The following is a 23,143-nucleotide window of genomic DNA, read 5'->3' on the forward strand; positions in this document are numbered from 1 at the left end:
ATGAGATTGGGTAGATATAAATAGGCACTGGTTACCTCGAGGTTACCTTGAGGTGCTTCCGGGGCTTAACGTCCCCACGGCCCGGTCGTCGACCAGGCCTCCTGGTTGCCGGACTGATCAACCAGGCTGTTGGACGCGGCTGCTCGCAGCCTGACGTATGAGTCACAGCCTGGTTGATCAGGTATCCTTTTGGAGGTGTTTGTCAAGTTCTCTCTTGAACACTGTGAGAGGTTGGCCAGTTATGCCCCTTATGTATAGCGGAAGCGTGTTGAACAGTCTCGGGCCTCTGATGTTGATAGAGTTCTCTCTGAGTACCTGTTGCACCTCTGCTTTTCAACTGGGGTATTCTGCACATCCTGCCATGTCTTCTGGTGTCATGTGATGTTATTTCTGTGTGCAGGTTTGGGACCAGCCCCTTAATTATTTTCCACGTATAGATTATTATGTATTTCTCCCGCCTGCGCTCAAGGGAATACAGATTTAGGCTCTTTAGTCAGTCCCAATAGTTTAGATGTTTTACTGAGTGGATTCTAGCAGTAAAGGATCTCTGCACGCTCTCCAGGTCAGCAATTTCTCCAGCTTTGAAAGGGGCTGTCATTGTGCAGCAGTACTCCACTCTAGAAGCACAAGCGTTTTAAAAAGTATCATCATCGGTATAGCATCTCTAGTGTGAAAAGTTCTTGTTATCCAACCTGTCATTTTTCTTGCAGTTGTGACGGCTACTTTATTGTGTTCTTTAAAGGTAAGGTCTTCCGACGTGAGTACACCCAGATCCTTTACGTTGCCTTTTCGTTCTATGTTATGATTTGCCTGAGTTTTGTACTGCCTCCTATGTGTAAAATAGGTCTTCTGCAGTTACCTTCGTTCTTATGTTCTCATAACCTTAATAATAGTGACGTCATCATCCCCAATGAGGTCTTCTCCACCAATGGGTAGATGCTTAAGCCGCCCGTGACGTCACAAGTGGTTCCAGTGAAGGTTCTAAAATCTTATTGACACATTAGGTAAAATCTCTTAGCAGCTCAACTTTTCTCGGTGTCATCAGAGGCTATGCAATAAAGCCTTGTGCCCACTCATATCATCACTTACTGTAGCATTGCTAATATTGTTTTTTTATTCAATTCATCGACCCTACTGAGCAATCCTAACCTATAATAATCAAACAAAAAGCAATTATGTCTACAGTGATAAGATCCGTTGCTTTAGCAGTGCATGCCGTCATAGAGCAGTTAGTGAGGTATTAATTTTGCCTCAATAACTCGTGTTGACAGGCTCACGTCAGCCTAACTTTTCAGCGGTCGGTGACGTCACAAGCTATGTAATGCTGCCTTGGCATCCTACTTATTTTTGTAATACATTTAATGTTTAATGATTATCATAATAATAATATTAAAAAACTGGGCAGACCCGCCATCCCTAACCTAACCTAATCACAAGTTTAAGAATATACATTTTATAAGTTAACTTTATCACCCAGCCTAACCTCACCAAGGGTTTAAGAACATAAATTCATACATTTTTACAATTTTTAATCATAATATTTGTTTGCATTCTAGTTTTAACGAAAAACATGATATTTCAGATGACAATATCTGTAATTGCAGTACTGGATTATCTATGGGGGATATAAGAGATATCTCTATCGGGATAGCTATATCATCGGATATAAGGGATATCTATATCGAGATAGCTATATCATGGGATATAAGGGATATCTATATCGAGATAGCTATATCATGGGATAAAAGGGATATGTATAGATATCAGAACATTTACAGCAATTCCTACACTATTTTCAAATCTGAGTAAGTCCTACACAGTGACGACATTTATGTAACACTGCAAATAAATGGTTCACTATATTACAAAGGCAGTTATCGTACATCTGACAGCTCAGCGAATTAGTACCTGTGGGAAATGGGAACAAACCCATTATTTGTATTAGTGCAGGGGGTAATGATGTTGGGCGAGTTAGGAGTGAGGAACTAATACAGAGATTCAGGACAGCCATTGAATTAGTTAGGAGTAAGGGAGGAATCCCGATCATATGTGGCATTCTTCCAAGAAAGGGAGTGGGAAATGAATGGATGTCAAGGGCACTTGGTGTCAATTGCCGGCTGGAAAGATATTGCAAATCAAATGCAATATCTTTCATAGACAACTGGGAACACTTCTATGGAAGAAATGAAATGTATGCTCGTGATGGGGTGCATCTATCGAGGGCTGGGGTTGTTGCTGTTGCGAACTCGTTGGAAGAAGTGGTTAGAGGTGTTTGGGTTTAAATTGTTAATAGATAGAGGTATGGGAATTGATTTGGAGGAAGGAGGTAATAAAAGTATGTGTTTGTGGGAGAAAGGAATTGGCAAAATGAACAGGGAAAGAGAAGGGCCTCAAAATAACAATTCACTTAGGGTATATTACACTAACAGTATGTCGGAAAATCCGACACCATTTAATATATCATACAGACAGATAATAGCTGTGTTTAAACAAGTTAACCCATAGAAAACGTAACTTGTAGTGGAATTACCGTCTAAAGAAAACGGGATATCATCACCACATACCATTATAAATTCACCAGCTATTCTGCTGGGAATTATTCTTAAATACATTAGTCTTTGGACTTTACCATCATAAAACATCTCATATAAATTAACTTAATTATCAATATTAAAGTAGAGTAAATATGACCCTTCTATCACTTTCTGACATCTGGACAATGTAGGCCAGGCGTCAGTGGGGAAGGAGGGCAGCCATTGTTATACTAGACCAGAGGCTCACAGGAGCAAATACGGCTCCTGTTAATTTTACTTGGACGTAGTGTTATGGAAACCAAAGGTGTACCATCTTCAACACGCTGTCAACAAATTCAAGTTAAGTGTTCTTTCCGAAACCCATGTATCTTTCATTTGTGGCCATTAATGTCATTATATAGGGTGAACCGGTTAGAGCACGTGGTAGCCTCAAACTAAAGGTAATTAAGCCAGGTCTTTAAGGTTCCATGTACAGTGTTTTCTCTGATATAGCTTGTCATATATAGGTATCTGGCTTTACAGCTAGCGCCCTTTTGACAGGTCAAGACGAGGAAGCATGCTTTGTACATCAGTTACCAGGGTGATGGAAGCTACCTCAAAGAGGGAAAATGTGGTGTCTACATCCTGGTTATACCTGCTGTACAAATAAGATAAGGAACATCTTCAATGTATGTAGTCTAATACTGTAGTTTGATTGGCTGCATATATATAAATAATATAAACCCCCCCTAATGTGTAGAGGATCGATTTGTGAGATAATGAGATTATTGCAGAAATACAGTCCACTTATCATTATACAAATTGCTATCGAAGTATATAAATTAACGTAAATATAAATTCATATAAATTAAATATAAATCTCACAGGTCGGTTCCCACACAGTAGAAGTCTAAGAAATAAAATTAACGAATTAAATGCTCTTGTCTGCACAGAAAAAAATAGATATTATTGCTCTTACCGAAACGTGGATGAATGTAGAAAATAGAGAACTATTAGCTGAATATCAAATAAATGGATTTAAACTATTTCACACAGATAGATATATTAGACGAGGAGGTGGAGTAGCCATATATGTTAGGGACAATTTGAAATGTAGTCTCAAAGAGGGAATCAAAACTGAGCCACACACAGAAACTATTTGGATAGAATTAAACGTTAAAGCTAATAATATTATAATAGGAATTATATGTAGGCCACCAAATTTAGACAGAATGGAAGCAAAGCATCTATGGGATGCTTTGGGTGAATGGACATAAAGGGTGAATGGACATAACAAAGGGGATATTAATATGGTATTAAAAGTATCAACACAAGACAAAACACGAAACAATGGGAATAAGAACATAAGAACATAAGAACATAAGAAAAAAGGCAACTGCAGAAGGCCCACCGGCCCACACGAGGCAGCTCCCATTCTATAACCACCCAATCCCACTCATATACTTGTCCAACCCGTGCTTGAAACAATCGAGGGACCCCACCTCCACAATGTTACGCGGCAATTGGTTCCACAAATCAACAACCCTGTTACTGAACCAGTATTTACCCAAGTCTTTCCTAAATCTAAACTTATCCAATTTATATCCATTGTTTCGTGTTCTGTCCTGTGTTGATACTTTTAATACCCTATTAATATCCCCCCGGTTATGTCCATTCATCCACTTGTAAACCTCTATCATGTCACCCCTAACTCTTCGCCTTTCCAGTGAATGCAACTTAAGCTTTGTTAATCTTTCTTCATATGAAAGATTTCTAATTTGGGGAATTAACTTAGTCATCCTACGCTGGACACGTTCAAGTGAATTTATATCCATTCTATAATATGGCGACCAAAACTGAACTGCATAATCTAAATGGGGCCTAACTAGAGCAAGATATAGCTTGAGAACCACACCAGGTGTCTTGTTACTAACGCTGCGATTAATAAATCCAAGTGTCCGATTTGCCTTATTACGAACATTTATGCATTGATCCTTTTGTTTTAAATTCTTACTAATCATAACTCCCAGATCCCTTTCGCAATCCGACTTCGCAATCACAACACCATCTAGCTCGTATCTTGTAACTCTATCATCATTACCTAACCTCAGAACTTTACATTTATCAGCATTAAACTGCATCTGCCAATCCTTTGACCATTTCAAAACCCTATCTAGATCAACTTGAAGTGATAGTGAGTCCTCCTCCGAATTAATTTCCCTACCGATTTTCGTATCATCGGCAAATTTGCAAATGTTGCTACTCAAACCTGAATCTAAATCATTTATATATATTATGAACAACAGAGGTCCCAGGACAGAGCCTTGAGGCACTCCACTTACAACATTTTCCCACTCTGACTTGATTCCATTTATACTAACTCTCTGTTTCCTTTGGTATAGCCATGCCCTAATCCAGCTTAATATAGCACCCCCAATACCATGAGACTCTATTTTTTTAATCAGTCTTTCATGTGGCACTGTATCAAAAGCTTTGCTAAAGTCAAGGTATACAACATCGCAATCCTTACCACTATCAACTGCCTCAACAATGCTAGAATAAAAAGATAACAAATTTGTTAAACATGAACGGCCATTTATAAAACCATGTTGCGACTCAATTATTAATTTATGTTTTTCAAGATGAAGACGAATTTTATTTGCTATTATAGATTCGAGTAACTTTCCCACAATAGACGTTAGGCTAATTGGTCGATAGTTAGACGCAAGTGATCTATCTCCTTTCTTAAAAACTGGTATCACATTAGCAACTTTCCAAAACTCTGGCACTCTGCCTGACTCTATTGATTTATTAAATATGGTTGACAGTGGGTCACAAAGCTCCTCTTTGCATTCTTTAAGCACCCTAGCAAACACTTCATCCGGCCCTGGGGATTTGTTTGGTTTGAGTTTTACTATTTGTTTAAGAACATCCTCCCTGGTAACTGCTAAACTCGTCAACCTGTCCTCGTCCCCACCCACATAGACTTGTTCGGCTGAAGGCATATTGTTAAGTTCCTCTTTAGTAAATACAGATACAAAATATTTATTAAAAATACTACTCATCTCTTCATCACTATCTGTTATTTGACCTGTCTCAGTTTTTAATGGACCTATCCTTTCCCTAGTCTTAGTACGATATAACTGAAAAAACCCTTTAGGATTTGTCTTTGCTTGCCCTGCTATGCGAACTTCATAGTTTCTTTTTGCTTTCCTTATCTCTTTTTTAACATTTCTAACCAGTTGTACGAATTCTTGTTCTAAAGTGACCTCCCCATTTTTAATCCTTTTGTACCAAGCTCTCTTTTTACCTATAAGGTTCTTCAAATTCTTTGTTATCCACTTTGGGTCATTAGTATACGATCTATTCAATTTGTATGGTATACTACGTTCCTGTGCTTTGTTTAGAATATTCTTAAATAAGTTATATATTGAATCCACATCGAAATCCCCATTCAAGTCACCTATCGCTGGGTTCATGTCTCGCTCCAAGACCGGCCCACACCCCATACCCAAGCCTTTCCAATCAATTTGACCCAAAAAATTTCTTAGGCTATTAAAATCAGCTTTTCGAAAATCTGGCACTTTAACAGAATTTTCTCCTACTGGTCTATTCCATTCTATGCTAAATCTGATTTCTTTGTGATCACTGCTCCCTAGCTCACTCCCTATTTCGATGTCATTAATTTGCGTTTCCCTGTTAGTTAACACTAAATCTAAAATATTATTTTCCCGTGTTGGTTCCTTAATGTGTTGCGTAAGAAAGCAATCGTCAATTAATTCTAGAAAATCTTCTGCTTCACTATTCCCTGTTTTGTTCAACCAGTTTATTCCGCTAAAATTAAAGTCACCCATGACATAAATACTGTTAGATCTAGATGCTCTAGATATTTCATCCCATAGATGCTTTGCTTCCATTCTGTCTAAATTTGGTGGCCTATATATTACTCCTATTATAATATTATTAGCTTTTTCGTTTAATTCAATCCAAATAGTTTCTGTGTGTGGCTCTGTTTTGATTCCCTCTTTGAGACTACATTTCAAATTGTCCCTAACATATATGGCTACTCCACCTCCTCGTCTAATATATCTATCTGTGTGAAATAGTTTAAATCCATATATTTGATATTCAGCTAATAGTTCTCTATTTTCTACATTCATCCACGTTTCGGTAAGTGCAATAATATCTATTTTTTCTGTGCAGACAAGAGCATTTAATTCGTTAATTTTATTTCTTAGACTTCTACTGTTAGTGTAATATACCCTAAGTGAATTGTTATTTTGCGGACCTTCTCTTTCCCTGATCGTTTTGCCAATTCCTTTCTCCCACAAACACATACTTTTATTACCTCCTTCCTCCAAATCAATTCCCATACCTCTATCTACTAACAGTTTAAACCCAAACAAACACCTCTAACCACTTCTTCTAGCGAGTTCGCAACAGCAACAACCCCAGCTCTCGATAGATGCACCCCATCACGAGCATACATTTCATTTCTTCCATAGAAGTGTTCCCAGTTGTCTATGAAAGATATTGCATTTGATTTGCAATATCTTTCCAGCCGGCAATTGACACCAAGTGCCCTCGATATCCATTCATTTCCCACTCCCTTTCTTGGAAGAATGCCACATATGATCGGGATTCCTCCCTTGCTCCTAACTAACTCTATGGCTGTTTTATACCTCTGAATCAGTTCCTCACTCCTGACTCGACCAACATCATTTCCTCCCACGCTAATGCAAATAATGGGATTGTTCCCATTACCAGCCATAATATCATTCATGTTGTTTATAATATCACCAATGCCAGCTCCGGGATAGCAAACCCTTAACCTGTTCCCCCTATCTCTAGCACAAAACGTTCTATCCAAATACCTTATCTGGGAATCTCCCACAACTAATGTTTGCTTAGGTACTTCCTTTTCTTTCTGAGGGGCCTGCGCTTCCTCTCTCTTCGTTGCTTTCCCTTTTGCGCGATCCACAGTCTCTCCACAGCACTCGTCCTCCAAAACGTCAAATGAATTTGAAGTTGCTATGGCGTTTGAAGGCGGCTTTATCAAAGTCTTCTTAAGGCCCCTGTCTTTCGCAACTCTCCAAGACGAGGTCCCTTTACTGCTGGTCTCCTCCTTCGTTACTTCTCGTTGTTTTTTAAGCTGACGCACCTCCTCCCGCAGAGAGTCCAACTCTGTCCTCAGGGCTCCCACTAGAGTCACCAGGTCCTTCACTACAACTTCCATATTGCAATGATAATATAACAACACTCAGGAGCTCCGGTTAACACAACCTCTCACTGTGACTTCACCTGACCGACTGTAAGAAGAAAGGCAACCGTAGAAGGCCTGTTGGCCCATACGAGGCAGCTCCTATTTATAACCACCCAATCCCACTCATATACATGTCCAACCCATGCTTGAAACAATCGAGGGACCCCACCTCCACAATGTTACGCGGCAATTGGTTCCACAAATCAACAACCCTGTTACTGAACCAGTATTTACCCAAGTCTTTCCTAAATCTAAACTTATCCAATTTATAACCATTGTTTCGTGTTCTGTCTTGTGTTGATACTTTTAATACCCTATTAATATCCCCTTTGTTATGTCCATTCACCCACTTGTAAACCTCTATCATGTCACCCCTAACTCTTCGCCTTTCCAGTGAATGCAACTTAAGCTTTGTTAATCTTTCTTCATATGTTAATCTTGAAAAACATAAATTAATAATTGAGTCGCAACATGGTTTTATAAATGGCCGTTCATGTTTAACAAATTTGTTATCTTTTTATTCTAGCATTGTTGAGGCAGTTGATAGTGGTAAGGATTGCGATGTTGTATACCTTGACTTTAGCAAAGCTTTTGATACAGTGCCACATGAAAGACTGATTAAAAAAATAGAGTCTCATGGTATTGGGGGTGCTATATTAAGCTGGATTAGGGCATGGCTATACCAAAGGAAACAGAGAGTTAGTATAAATGGAATCAAGTCAGAGTGGGAAAATGTTGTAAGTGGAGTGCCTCAAGGCTCTGTCCTGGGACCTCTGTTGTTTATAATATATATAAATGATTTAGATTCAGGTTTGAGTAGCAACATTTGCAAATTTGCCGATGATACGAAAATCGGTAGGGAAATTAATTCGGAGGACTTTACCAGCAGTAAAGGGACCTCGTCCTGGAGAGTTGCGAAAGACAGGGGCCTTAAGAAGACTTTGATAAAGCCGCCTTCAAACGCCATAGCAACTTCAAATTCATTTGACGTTTTGGAGGACGAGTGCTGTGGAGAGACTGTGGATCGCGCAAAAGGGAAAGCAACGAAGAGAAAGGAAGCGCAGGCCCCTCAGAAAGTAAAGGAAGTACCTAAGCAAACATTAGTTGTGGGAGATTCCCAGATAAGGTATTTGGATAGAACGTTTTGTGCTAGAGATAGGGGGAACAGGTTAAGGGTTTGCTATCCCGGAGCTGGCATTGGTGATATTATAAACAACATGAATGATATTATGGCTGGTAATGGGAACAATCCCATTATTTGCATTAGCGTGGGAGGAAATGATGTTGGTCGAGTCAGGAGTGAGGAACTGATTCAGAGGTATAAAACAGCCATAGAGTTGGTTAGGAGCAAGGGAGGAGTCCCGATCATATGTGGCATTCTTCCAAGAAAGGGAGTGGGAAATGAATGGATATCGAGGGCACTTGGTGTCAATTGCCGGCTGGAAAGATATTGCAAATCAAATGCAATATCTTTCATAGACAACTGGGAACACTTCTATGGAAGAAATGAAATGTATGCTCGTGATGGGGTGCATCTATCGAGAGCTGGGGTTGTTGCTGTTGCGAACTCGCTAGAAGAAGTGGTTAGAGGTATTTGTTTGGGTTTAAACTGTTAGTAGATAGAGGTATGGGAATTGATTTGGAGGAAGGAGGTAATAAAAGTATGTGTTTGTGGGAGAAAGGAATTGGCAAAACGATCAGGGAAAGAGAAGGTCCGCAAAATAACAATTCACTTAGGGTATATTACACTAACAGTAGAAGTCTAAGAAATAAAATTAACGAATTAAATGCTCTTGTCTGCACAGAAAAAATAGATATTATTGCACTTACCGAAACGTGGATGAATGTAGAAAATAGAGAACTATTAGCTGAATATCAAATATATGGATTTAAACTATTTCACACAGATAGATATATTAGACGAGGAGGTGGAGTAGCCATATATGTTAGGGACAATTTGAAATGTAGTCTCAAAGAGGGAATCAAAACAGAGCCACACACAGAAACTATTTGGATTGAATTAAACGAAAAAGCTAATAATATTATAATAGGAGTAATATATAGGCCACCAAATTTAGACAGAATGGAAGCAAAGCATCTATGGGATGAAATATCTAGAGCATCTAGATCTAACAGTATTTATGTCATGGGTGACTTTAATTTTAGCGGAATAAACTGGTTGAACAAAACAGGGAATAGTGAAGCAGAAGATTTTCTAGAATTAATTGACGATTGCTTTCTTACGCAACACATTAAGGAACCAACACGGGAAAATAATATTTTAGATTTAGTATTAACTAACAGGGAAACGCAAATTAATGACATCGAAATAGGGAGTGAGCTAGGGAGCAGTGATCACAAAGAAATCAGATTTAGCATAGAATGGAATAGACCAGTAGGAGAAAATTCTGTTAAAGTGCCAGATTTTCGAAAAGCTGATTTTAATAGCCTAAGAAATTTTTTGGGTCAAATTGATTGGAATGGCTTGGGTATGGGGTGTGGGCCGGTCTTGGAGCGAGACATGAACCCAGCGATAGGTGACTTAAATGGGGATTTCGATGTGGATTCAATATATAACTTATTTAAGAATATTCTAAACAAAGCACAGGAACGTAGTATACCATACAAATTGAATAGATCGTATACTAATGACCCAAAGTGGATAACAAAGAATTTGAAGAACCTTATAGGTAAAAAGAGAGCTTGGTACAAAAGGATTAAAAATGGGGAGGTCACTTTAGAACAGGAATTCGTACAACTGGTTAGAAATGTTAAAAAAGAAATAAGGAAAGCAAAAAGAAACTATGAAGTTCGCATAGCAGGGCAAGCAAAGACAAATCCTAAAGGGTTTTTTCAGTTATATCGTACTAAGACTAGGGAAAGGATAGGTCCATTAAAAACTGAGACAGGTCAAATAACAGATAGTGATGAAGAGATGAGTAGTATTTTTAATAAATATTTTGTATCTGTATTTACTAAAGAGGAACTTAACAATATGCCTTCAGCCGAACAAGTCTATGTGGGTGGGGACGAGGACAGGTTGACGAGTTTAGCAGTTACCAGGGAGGATGTTCTTAAACAAATAGTAAAACTCAAACCAAACAAATCCCCAGGGCCGGATGAAGTGTTTGCTAGGGTGCTTAAAGAATGCAAAGAGGAGCTTTGTGACCCACTGTCAACCATATTTAATAAATCAATAGAGTCAGGCAGAGTGCCAGAGTTTTGGAAAGTTGCTAATGTGATACCAGTTTTTAAGAAAGGAGATAGATCACTTGCGTCTAACTATCGACCAATTAGCCTAACGTCTATTGTGGGAAAGTTACTCGAATCTATAATAGCAAATAAAATTCGTCTTCATCTTGAAAAACATAAATTAATAATTGAGTCGCAACATGGTTTTATAAATGGCCGTTCATGTTTAACAAATTTGTTATCTTTTTATTCTAGCATTGTTGAGGCAGTTGATAGTGGTAAGGATTGCGATGTTGTATACCTTGACTTTAGCAAAGCTTTTGATACAGTGCCACATGAAAGACTGATTAAAAAAATAGAGTCTCATGGTATTGGGGGTGCTATATTAAGCTGGATTAGGGCATGGCTATACCAAAGGAAACAGAGAGTTAGTATAAATGGAATCAAGTCAGAGTGGGAAAATGTTGTAAGTGGAGTGCCTCAAGGCTCTGTCCTGGGACCTCTGTTGTTTATAATATATATAAATGATTTAGATTCAGGTTTGAGTAGCAACATTTGCAAATTTGCCGATGATACGAAAATCGGTAGGGAAATTAATTCGGAGGAGGACTCACTATCACTTCAAGTTGATCTAGATAGGGTTTTGAAATGGTCAAAGGATTGGCAGATGCAGTTTAATGCTGATAAATGTAAAGTTCTGAGGTTAGGTAATGATGATAGAGTTACAAGATACGAGCTAGATGGTGTTGTGATTGCGAAGTCGGATTGCGAAAGGGATCTGGGAGTTATGATTAGTAAGAATTTAAAACAAAAGGATCAATGCATAAATGTTCGTAATAAGGCAAATCGGACACTTGGATTTATTAATCGCAGCGTTAGTAACAAGACACCTGGTGTGGTTCTCAAGCTATATCTTGCTCTAGTTAGGCCCCATTTAGATTATGCAGTTCAGTTTTGGTCGCCATATTATAGAATGGATATAAATTCACTTGAACGTGTCCAGCGTAGGATGACTAAGTTAATTCCCCAAATTAGAAATCTTTCATATGAAGAAAGATTAACAAAGCTTAAGTTGCATTCACTGGAAAGGCGAAGAGTTAGGGGTGACATGATAGAGGTTTACAAGTGGATGAATGGACATAACCGGGGGGATATTAATAGGGTATTAAAAGTATCAACACAGGACAGAACACGAAACAATGGATATAAATTGGATAAGTTTAGATTTAGGAAAGACTTGGGTAAATACTGGTTCAGTAACAGGGTTGTTGATTTGTGGAACCAATTGCCGCGTAACATTGTGGAGGTGGGGTCCCTCGATTGTTTCAAGCACGGGTTGGACAAGTATATGAGTGGGATTGGGTGGTTATAGAATAGGAGCTGCCTCGTATGGGCCAATAGGCCTTCTGCAGTTACCTTTGTTCTTATGTTCTTATGTTCTTATGACTCACTATCACTTCAAGTTGATCTAGATAGGGTTTTGAAATGGTCAAAGGATTGGCAGATGCAGTTTAATGCTGATAAATGTAAAGTTCTGAGGTTAGGTAATGATGATAGAGTTACAAGATACGAGCTAGATGGTGTTGTGATTGCGAAGTCGGATTGCGAAAGGGATCTGGGAGTTATGATTAGTAAGAATTTAAAACAAAAGGATCAATGCATAAATGTTCGTAATAAGGCAAATCGGACACTTGGATTTATTAATCGCAGCGTTAGTAACAAGACACCTGGTGTGGTTCTCAAGCTATATCTTGCTCTAGTTAGGCCCCATTTAGATTATGCAGTTCAGTTTTGGTCGCCATATTATAGAATGGATATAAATTCACTTGAACGTGTCCAGCGTAGGATGACTAAGTTAATTCCCCAAATTAGAAATCTTTCATATGAAGAAAGATTAACAAAGCTTAAGTTGCATTCACTGGAAAGGCGAAGAGTTAGGGGTGACATGATAGAGGTTTACAAGTGGATGAATGGACATAACCGGGGGGATATTAATAGGGTATTAAAAGTATCAACACAGGACAGAACACGAAACAATGGATATAAATTGGATAAGTTTAGATTTAGGAAAGACTTGGGTAAATACTGGTTCAGTAACAGGGTTGTTGATTTGTGGAACCAATTGCCGCGTAACATTGTGGAGGTGGGGTCCCTCGATTGTTTCAAGCACGGGTTGGACAAGTATATGAGTGGGATTGGGTGGTTATAGAATAGGAGCTGCCTCGTATGGGCCAATAGGCCTTCTGCAGTTACCTTTGTTCTTATGTTCTTAAGTTGCATTCACTGGAAAGGCGAAGAGTTAGGGGTGACATGATTGAGGTTTACAAGTGGATGAATGGACATAACCGGGGGGATATTAATAGGGTATTAAAAGTATCAACACAGGACAGAACACGAAACAATGGATATAAATTGGACAAGTTTAGATTTAGGAAAGACTTGGGTAAATACTGGTTCAGTAACAGGGTTGTTGATTTGTGGAACCAATTGCCGCGTAACATTGTGGAGGTGGGGTCCCTCGATTGTTTCAAGCACGGGTTGGACAAGTATATGAGTGGGATTGGGTGGTTATAGAATAGGAGCTGCCTCGTATGGGCCAATAGGCCTTCTGCAGTTACCTTTGTTCTTATGTTCTTATGAAAGATTTCTAATTTGGGGAATTAACTTAGTCATCCTACGCTGGACACGTTGAAGTGAATTTATATCCATTCTATAATATGGCGACCAAAACTGAACTGCATAATCTAAATGGGGCCTAACTAGAGCAAGATATAGCATGAGAACCACACCAGGTGTCTTGTTACTAACACTGCGATTAATAAATCCAAGTATCCGATTTGCCTTATTACGAACATTTATGCATTGATCCTTTTGTTTTAAATTCTTACTAATCATAACTCCCAGATCCTTTTCGCAATTCGACTTCGCAATCTCAACACCATCTAGCTCGTATCTTGTAACCCTATCATCATTACCTAACCTCAGAACTTTACATTTATCAGCATTAAACTGCATCTGCCAATCCTTCGACCATTTCAAAACCCTATCTAGATCAACTTGAAGTGATAGTGAGTCCTCCTCCGAATTAATTTCCCTACCGATTTTCGTATCATCAGCAAATTTGCAAATGTTGCTACTCAAACCTGAATCTAAATCATTTATATATATTATAAACAACAGAGCCCTGAGGCACCCCACTTACAACATTTTCCCACTCTGACTTGACTCCATTTATACTAACTCTCTGTTTCCTTTGGTATAGCCATGCCCTAATCCAGCTTAATATAGCACCCCCAATACCATGAGACTCTAACTTTTTAATCAGTCTTTCATGTGGCACTGTATCAAAAGCTTTGCTAAAGTCAAGGTACACAACATCGCAATCCTTACCACTATCAACTGCCTCAACAATGCTAGAATAAAAAGATAACAAATTTGTTAAACATGAACGGCCATTTATAAAACCATGTTGTGACTCAATTATTAATTTATGTTTTTCAAGATGAAGACGAATTGTATTTGCTAATATAGATTCGAGTAACTTTCCCACAATAGACGTTACGCTAATTGGTCGATAGTTAGACGCAAGTGATCTATCTCCTTTCTTAAAAACTGGTATCACATTAGCAACTTTCCAAAACTCTGGCACTCTGCCTGACTCTATTGATTTATTAAATATGGTTGACAGTGGGTCACAAAGCTCCTCTTTGCATTCTTTAAGCACCCTGGCAAACACTTCATCCGGCCCTGGGGATTTGTTTGGTTTGAGTTTTACTATTTGTTTAAGAACATCCTCCCTGGTAACTGTTAAACTCGTCAACCTGTCCTCGTCCCCACCCACATAGACTTGTTCGGCTGAAGGCATATTGTTAAGTTCCTCTTTAGTAAATACAGATACAAAATATTTATTAAAAATACTACTCATCTCTTCATCACTATCTGTTATTTGACCTGTCTCAGTTTTTAATGGACCTATCCTTTCCCTAGTCTTCGTACGATATAACTGAAAAAAACCTTTAGGATTTGTCTTTGCTTCCCTGCTATGCGAACTTCATAGTTTCTTTTTGCTTTCCTTACCTCTTTTTTAACATTTCTAACCAGTTGTACGAATTCCTGTTCTAAAGTGACCTCCCCATTTTTAATCCTTTTGTACCAAGCTCTCTTTTTACCTATAAGGTTCTTCAAATTCTTTGTTATCCACTTTGGGTCATTGGGATTCGATCTATTCAATTTGTATGGTATACTACGTTCCTGTGCTTTGTTTAGAATATTCTTAAATAAGTTATATATTGAATCCACATCGAAATCCCCATTTACGTCACCTATCGCTGGGTTCATGTCTCGCTCCAAGACCGGCCCCCACCCCATACCCAAGACTTTCCAATCAATTTGACCCAAAAAAATTCTAAGGCTATTAAAATCAGCTTTTCGAGAATCTGGCACTTTAACAGAATTTTCTCCTACAGGTCTATTCCATTCTATGCTAAATCTGATTTCTTTGTGATCACTGTTCCCTAGCTCTCTCCCTATTTCGATGTCATTAATTTGTTTCCCTGTTAGTTAACACTAAATTTAAAATATTATTTTCCCGTGTTGGTTCCTTAATGTGTTGCGTAAGAAAGCAATCGTCAATTAATTCTAGAAAATCTTCTGCTTCACTATTCCCTGTTTTGTTCAACCAGTTTATTCCACTAAAATTAAAGTCACCCATGACGTAAATACTGTTAGATCTAGATGCCCTAGATATTTCATCCCATAGATGCTTTGCTTCAATTCTGTCTAAATTTGGTGGCCTATATATAACTCCTATTATAATATTATTTGCTTTTTCGTATAATTCTATCCAAATAGTTTGTGTGTGTGGCTCGGTTTTGATTCCCTCTTTGAGACTACATTTCAAATTGTCCCTAACATATATGGCTACTCCCCCTCCTCGTCTAATATATCTATCTGTGTGAAATAGTTTAAATCCATTTATTTGATATTCAGCTAATAGTTCTCTATTTTCTACATTCATCCACGTTTCGGTAAGTGCAATAATATCTATTTTTTCTGTGCAGACAAGAGCATTTAATTCGTTAATTTTATTTCTTAGACTTCTACTGTTAGTGTAATATACCCTAAGTGAATTGTTATTTTGAGGCCCTTTTCTTTCCCTGATCATTTTGCCAATTCCTTTCTCCCACAAACACATACTTTTATTACCTCCTTCTTCCAAATCAATTCCCATACCTCTATCTACTAACAGTTTAAACCCAAACAAACACCTCTAACCACTTCTTCCAACGAGTTCGCAACAGCAACAACCCCAGCTCTCGAAAGATGCACCCCATCACGAGCATACATTTCATTTCTTCCATAGAAGTGTTCCCAGTTGTCTATGAAAGATATTGCATTTGATATGCAATATATTTCCAGCCGGCAATTGACACCAAGTGCCCTCGATATCCATTCATTTCCTACTCCCTTTCTTGGAAGAATGCCACATATGATCGGGATTCCTCCCTTGCTCCTAACTAATTCAATGGCTGTCCTGAATCTCTGTATTAGTTCCTCACTCCTAACTCGTCCAACATCATTACCCCCTGCACTAATACAAATAATGGGTTTGTTTCCATTTCCCGTCATAATATCATTCATGTTTCCAACAATATCACCAATTCCAGCTCCCGGATAGCAACCCGTTAATCTGTTCCCCCTATCTCTGGCACAAAACGTTCTGTCTAAATACCTCACCTGGGAATCTCCCACAACCAAAATTCGCTTCGATTCTCCCTTTTCCTTTCGAGCAGTTTGAGGGACCTGCGCTTCAATGCTCCTCGTTGCTTTGCCTCCTCTTTGAACAACAGGTTCACCACAGCACTCGTCCTCTAACAAGTCAAATGCATTAAAAGTCCTTAGGTGTAGGCTATTTGTTGTCGGTTTTGCCAAGGTCTTCTTAAGACCCCTGTCTTTCACAACTTGCCAAGACGAGGACTTCTTAATACTGGTCCCGTCAGTCCTTCTTAATGAGGTCCCGTCAACACTGGCCTCCTCCTTCGTTTCCTCCCGAAGTCTCAGCCGTCATACCTCCTCCCGCAGGGAATCCATCTCTGCTCTCAGAGCTCCAACCAGACTCACCAAATCCTTCACTAATCCTTCCATTATTGCAATAATAATGTTACTCCAGAGCTCCAGCTAACACAACCTCTCACTGTGACTGCACCTGACTGACTGTGAATAGAGAATAACCTGATTTTGCCACCATTGCCCCATTAATCAGATGTAATTTATACCATTAATCCATAAAATGAATTAAGAACAAGATTTCAGTAACCCAACAGCTCATTCACCCCAAGTAATCATAAGTTTGTGAACTGTTAATTCATATTGATGCACACCAATCAGCAAGGTCAATATAGTATTCAAGCAAGTCCAAGACATTATTAAATACCTTATTATATTAAAGCACATCGAATATTGTAATTACATGAATATATACCCACCTTCATATTATTCATACGGATGAATCAGGATGTATATGTCCCAGTAAAATAAATATATTACTAATTAGTAATAAAAAGCTAAGGTTGTGATAAGGTGCACTAAAATATATTTTACTGTTGAGTTAAACAGAGGCTGCAAATCCTTAATTGTAGCCTCTGTTTAACTCAACAGTAAAATGGGGACCTGGTTGTAAAAACGATTCCTCGCGCGGGTCGTATTCCAGACACCAGAGGATTAAGGACTTGGCTGAAATGCTACGCGTACTAGTGGCTGTACAAGAATGTAACAACTCTTGTATATATATGTCTCAAATATTAATTTAGCATCATTCACTCAGAATGCAACATTTGTGCTTACACTAAAAGTACACAAAATCAAAAACACATAGTATAAAACACATACACATTTACACTCAAGATAGCATTTAAGCACAAAGCATTTCCACACACACATTCCATTTGCACAGAAAATACAATATTTTCTGTGTAAATATGACATGCACAAAGTATATTATTTACACACAAAATATATAATTTAATATACCTATGTGCTTTAGTATACTTACTATTCTCTCTCAACTCATTTTTTTTTCTTGCAATGTATCTGTTAACATTTTATTCATTCTGCTAGAATTTACCTACTTAAACTTATCTGTTAGATTAAGGACCTGCCCGAAACGCTGAGCGTACTAGTGGTTTTATAAGACTAAATACTATGTTATGTATTATCATAAACGCAATGTACCTTGTATATAAATAAATAAAAATAAATAAATTTGCACACAGAATATGCCATTCACACAAAATAGGCCATTTATAGACAAAATGTCATTTACATTCAAAATATTTTAGTTGCACACACAAATATTACATGTACACTCAGAGTATAACATTTACACCAAGTTTGGTATTTGCACAAATATAGCAAATAGCTTATACACTTATACAATCAAAATGCGCATTTACTAAAATTACACGATTTCACAAATATAATTTTCACAAGGCATTCACAAATTGTCTCATGAACTAAAACTTTCACACTTGTACATGATCTATTTTTCAGATTGTATACACAAAATGTACACAAATATACAGTTTACATAAAAATATGGATGCGTTAGTTTCACTTCAGCAATTATATTACAACTCGCATCAATACATTATTCCCGGAAAAGTGATCATGAAACATGGACAATTAATACAAAAATATTGTATCTATATTCATTCGTTATATTTATTATATCTATATAACACCCCGGTGGTGGCGGGGGTCCTCACCCCCCTCCTCCAACACTTCGGTGGTGGCGGGGGTCCTCACCCCCCTCCTCCAACACTTCGGTGGTGGCGGGGGTCCTCACCCCCTCCTCCAACACCCTGGTGGTGGTGGCGGGGGTCCTCACCCCCCTCCTCCAACACCCTGGTGGTGGTGGCGGGGGTCCTCACCCCCCTCCTCCAACACTCCGGTGGTGGCGGGGGTCCTCACCCCCTCCTCCAACACTCCGGTGGTGATGGGGGTCCTCACCCCCTCCTCCAACACCCTGGTGGTGGCGGGGATCCTCACCCCCCTCCTCCAACACTTCGGTGGTGGCGGGGGTCCTCACCCCCCTCCTCCAACACTCCGGTGGTGGCGGGGGTCCTCACCCCCTCCTCCAACACTCCGGTGGTGATGGGGGTCCTCACCCCCTCCTCCAACACCCTGGTGGTGGTGGCGGGGGTCCTCACCCCCTCCTCCAACACTCCGGTGGTGATGGGGTCCTAAGCCCCCTCCTCCAACACTCCGGTGGTGGCGGGGGTCCTCACCCCCTCCTCCAACACTCCGGTGGTGATGGGGGTCCTCACCCCCTCCTCCAACACCCTGGTGGTGGTGGCGGGGGTCCTCACCCCCTCCTCCAACACTCCGGTGGTGATGGGGTCCTAAGCCCCCTCCTCCAACACTCCGGTGGTGGCGGGGGTCCTCACCCCCCTCCTCCAACACTCCGGTGGTGGCGGGGGTCCTCACCCCCTCCTCCAACACTCCGGTGGTGATGGAGGTCCTCGGCCCCCTCCTCCAACACCCTGGTGGTGGTGGCGGGGGTCCTCACCCCCCTCCTCCAACACCCTGGTGGTGATGGGGGTCCTCAGCCCCCTCCCTTCATCTCGTTCTTAACCTTTTCTCCGACCCTCCCGTCCTCTTGGTCCCCCCCCCCCCTCCTGCCCCGTCCAGATCCTCCTGCCACTCCTGCATCTCCTGCCACTCCTGCACCTCCTGCCACTCCTGCCACTACTGCACCTCCTGCCACTCCTGCCACTCCTGCCACTCCTGCCACTACTGCACCTCCAGCCACTCCTGCCACTCCTGCACCTCCTGCCACTCTTGCCACTCCTGCACCTCCTGCCACTCCTGCCACTCCTGCCACTCCTGCACCTCCTGCCACTCCTGCCACTACTGCACCTCCTGCCACTCCTGCCACTACTGCACCTCCTGCCACTCTTGCCACTCCTGCACCTCCTGCCACTCCTGCCACTACTGCACCTCCTGCCACTCCTGCCACTACTGCACCTCCAGCCACTCCTGCCACTCCTGCACCTCCTGCCACTACTGCACCTTCTGCCACTCCTGCACCTCCAGCCACTCCTGCCACTCCTGCACCTCCAGCCACTCCTGCCACTCCTGCACCTCCTGCCACTCCTGCCACTCCTGCACCTCCTGCACCTCCTGCCACTCCTGCACCCCCTGCCACTCCTGCCACTCCTGCACCTCCTGCCACTCCTGCCACTCCTGCACCTCCTGCCACTCCTGCCACTACTGCACCTCCTGCCACTCCTGCCACTCCTGCACCTCCTGCCACTCCTGCCACTACTGCACCTCCAGCCACTCCTGCACCTCCTGCCACTCCTGCCACTCCTGCACCTCCTGACACTACTGCCACTCCTGCACCTCCTGCCACTCCTGCACCTCCTGCCACTCCTGCCACTCCTGCACCTCCTGCCACTACTGCACCTCCTGCCACTCCTGCACCTCCTGCCACTCCTGCACCTGCCACTCCTGCCACTCCTGCACCTCCTGCCACTACTGCACCTCCTGCCACTCCTGCACCTGCCACTCCTGCCACTCCTGCACCTCCTGCCACTCCTGCCCCTCCTGCACCTCCTGCCCCTCCTGCACCTCCTGCCACTCCTGCCACTCCTGCACCTCCTGCCACTCCTGCACCTCCTGCCACTCCTGCACCTCCAGCCACTCCTGCACCTCCTGCCACTACTGCCACTCCTGCACCTCCTGCCACTCCTGCACCTCCTGCACCTCCTGCCACTCCTGCACCTCCTGCCACTCCTCCATCTCCTGCACCTGCACCTCCTGCCACTCCTGCACCTCCTGCCACTCCTGCCACTACTGCACCTCCAGCCACTCCTGCACCTCCTGCCACTCCTGCCACTACTGCACCTCCTGCCACTACTGCACCTCCTGCCACTCCTGCACCTCCTGCCACTCCTGCACCTCCTGCCACTCCTGCACCTCCTGCCACTCCTGCACCTCCTGCCACTCCTGCCACTCCTGCCACTCCTGCCACTCCTGCACCTCCTGCCACTCCTGCACCTCCTGCCACTCCTGCACCTCCTGCCACTCCTGCACCTCCTGCCACTCCTGCACCTCCTGCACCTCCTGCTACTCCTCCATCTCCTGCACCTCCTGCCCCTCCTGCCCCTCCTGCCACTCCTGCACCTCCTGCACCTCCTGCCACTCCTCCATCTCCTGCACCTCCTGCCACTCCTGCACCTCCTGCCACTCCTGCCACTACTGCACCTCCAGCCACTCCTGCCACTCCTGCACCTCCTGCCACTACTGCACCTGCCACTACTGCACCTCCAGCCACTCCTGCCACTCCTGCACCTCCTGCCACTCCTGCACCTCCTGCCACTACTGCACCTCCTGCCACTCCTGCACCTCCTGCACCTCCTGCCACTCCTGCACCTCCTGCCACTCCTGCACCTCCTGCCACTCCTGCACCTCCTGCCACTCCTGCCACTACTGCACCTCCAGCCACTCCTGCACCTCCTGCCACTCCTGCCACTACTGCACCTCCTGCCACTACTGCACCTCCTGCCACTCCTGCACCTCCTGCCACTCCTGCACCTCCTGCCACTCCTGCACCTCCTGCCACTCCTGCACGTCCTGCCACTCCTGCCACTCCTGCTCCTCCTGCCACTCCTGCACCTCCTGCCACTCCTGCACCTCCTGCCACTCCTGCACCTCCTGCCACTCCTGCCATTCCTGCACCTCCTGCTCCTCCTGCCACTCCTGCACCTCCTGCCACTCCTGCACCTCCTGCCACTCCTGCACCTCCTGCACCTCCTGCTACTCCTCCATCTCCTGCACCTCCTGCCACTCCTGCCCCTCCTGCCACTCCTGCACCTCCTGCCACTCCTCCATCTCCTGCACCTCCTGCCACTCCTGCACCTCCTGCCACTCCTGCCACTACTGCACCTCCAGCCACTCCTGCCACTCCTGCACCTCCTGCCACTCCTGCCACTACTGCACCTCCTGCCACTACTGCACCTCCAGCCACTACTGCACCTCCAGCCACTCCTGCCACTCCTGCCACTCCTGCACCTCCTGCCACTACTGCACCTCCTGCACCTCCTGCCACTACTGCACCTCCTGCCACTCCTGCCACTACTGCACCTCCTGCACCTCCTGCAACTGCTGCACTTCCTGCCCCTCCTGCCACTCCTCCATCTCCTGCACCTCCTACCACTCCTGCACCTACCACTCCTGCCACTCCTGCCACTCCTGCACCTCCTGCACCTCCTGCCCCTCCTGCCACTCCTGCACCTCCTGCCACTCCTGCACCTCCTGCCACTCCTGCACCTGCACCTCCTGCCACTCCTGCACCTCCTGCCCTTCCTCCATCTCCTGCCCCTCCTGCACCTGCCACTCCTGCCACTCATGCCACTCTTGCACCTCCTGCCACTCCTGCACCTCCTGCCCCTCCTGCACCTCCTGCCACTCCTGCACCTCCTGCCCCTCCTGCTACTCCTGCCACTCCTGCACCTTCTGCCACTCCAGCCACTCCTGCCACTGCTGCCCCTCCTGCCACTCCTGCACCTCCTGCCACTCCTGCACCTCCTGCCACTACTGCCACTACTGCCACTCCTGCACCTCCTGCCACTCCTGCACCTCCTGCCACTCCAGCCACTCCTGCCACTGCTGCCCCTCCTGCACCTCCTGCCACTCCTGCACCTCCTGCCACTCCTGCACCTCCTGCACCTCCCGCCACGTCGCGTGCCGCCGCTCTCAACTTGGGGTTGCTCAACGATCTCTGGGATTGGGAGAGAAACGAGTTATAACGATAAACGAAAAATTTAGTAAGAAATAAGTAATAATAATAATAAGTATTATTCCCAATGAACTTAATTAAGGAGAATATTTAAATATTATTAACACCAAGATATAAGTAATTAATATGGAAATTTGAATACAGCTACTTATAATAACAATTGGTAATTGTAATAATTAAACAAACTTGTGACAGTTCTTGAAGTGTGTGAGGAGAGTACACAAGGTGTAGTGTACACTTAGTCTTATAGTTGTGGGGGGGTGTTGAGGGTGTGTTGGGGGAGTGGTGTGGGGGTGTTGGGGGAGTGTTGAGGGTGTGTTGGGGGAGTGGTGTGGGTGTGTTGGGGTGAATGTTGGGGTGGTTGTGATGGTGGTG

At 42.9% G+C, this 23,143-nt stretch overlaps 1 protein-coding gene across 1 annotated transcript; it reads left to right on the forward strand.

Moving 5' to 3' along the window:
* Positions 1–1,175: 1,175 nt before the first annotated feature.
* Positions 1,176–22,778, forward strand: LOC138353229 (ice-structuring glycoprotein-like). Its single transcript, XM_069306113.1, has 4 exons — positions 1,176–1,237; positions 1,557–1,754; positions 18,517–18,569; positions 19,657–22,778. The coding sequence occupies exons 1-4, from the start codon at positions 1,176–1,178 to the stop codon at positions 22,776–22,778; spliced, it is 3,435 nt and encodes a 1,144-aa protein (XP_069162214.1).
* The last annotated feature ends 365 nt before the right edge of the window (positions 22,779–23,143 follow it).

Source organism: Procambarus clarkii, chromosome 56, assembly GCF_040958095.1.
Source record: "Procambarus clarkii isolate CNS0578487 chromosome 56, FALCON_Pclarkii_2.0, whole genome shotgun sequence".
Taxonomy (NCBI): domain Eukaryota; kingdom Metazoa; phylum Arthropoda; class Malacostraca; order Decapoda; family Cambaridae; genus Procambarus; species Procambarus clarkii.

Coding starts and splice junctions, on each gene's coding strand:
- LOC138353229 (XM_069306113.1), top strand. CDS start 1,176: ATGTCTACAGTGATAAGATCCGTTGCTTTAGCAGTGCATGCCGTCATA. Junction 1,238..1,556: donor GTCATAGAGCAGTTAGTGAG/GTATTAATTTTG, acceptor TTTGCATTCTAG/TTTTAACGAAAAACATGATA. Junction 18,570..19,656: donor TTACATAAAAATATGGATGC/GTTAGTTTCACT, acceptor TGCCCCGTCCAG/ATCCTCCTGCCACTCCTGCA.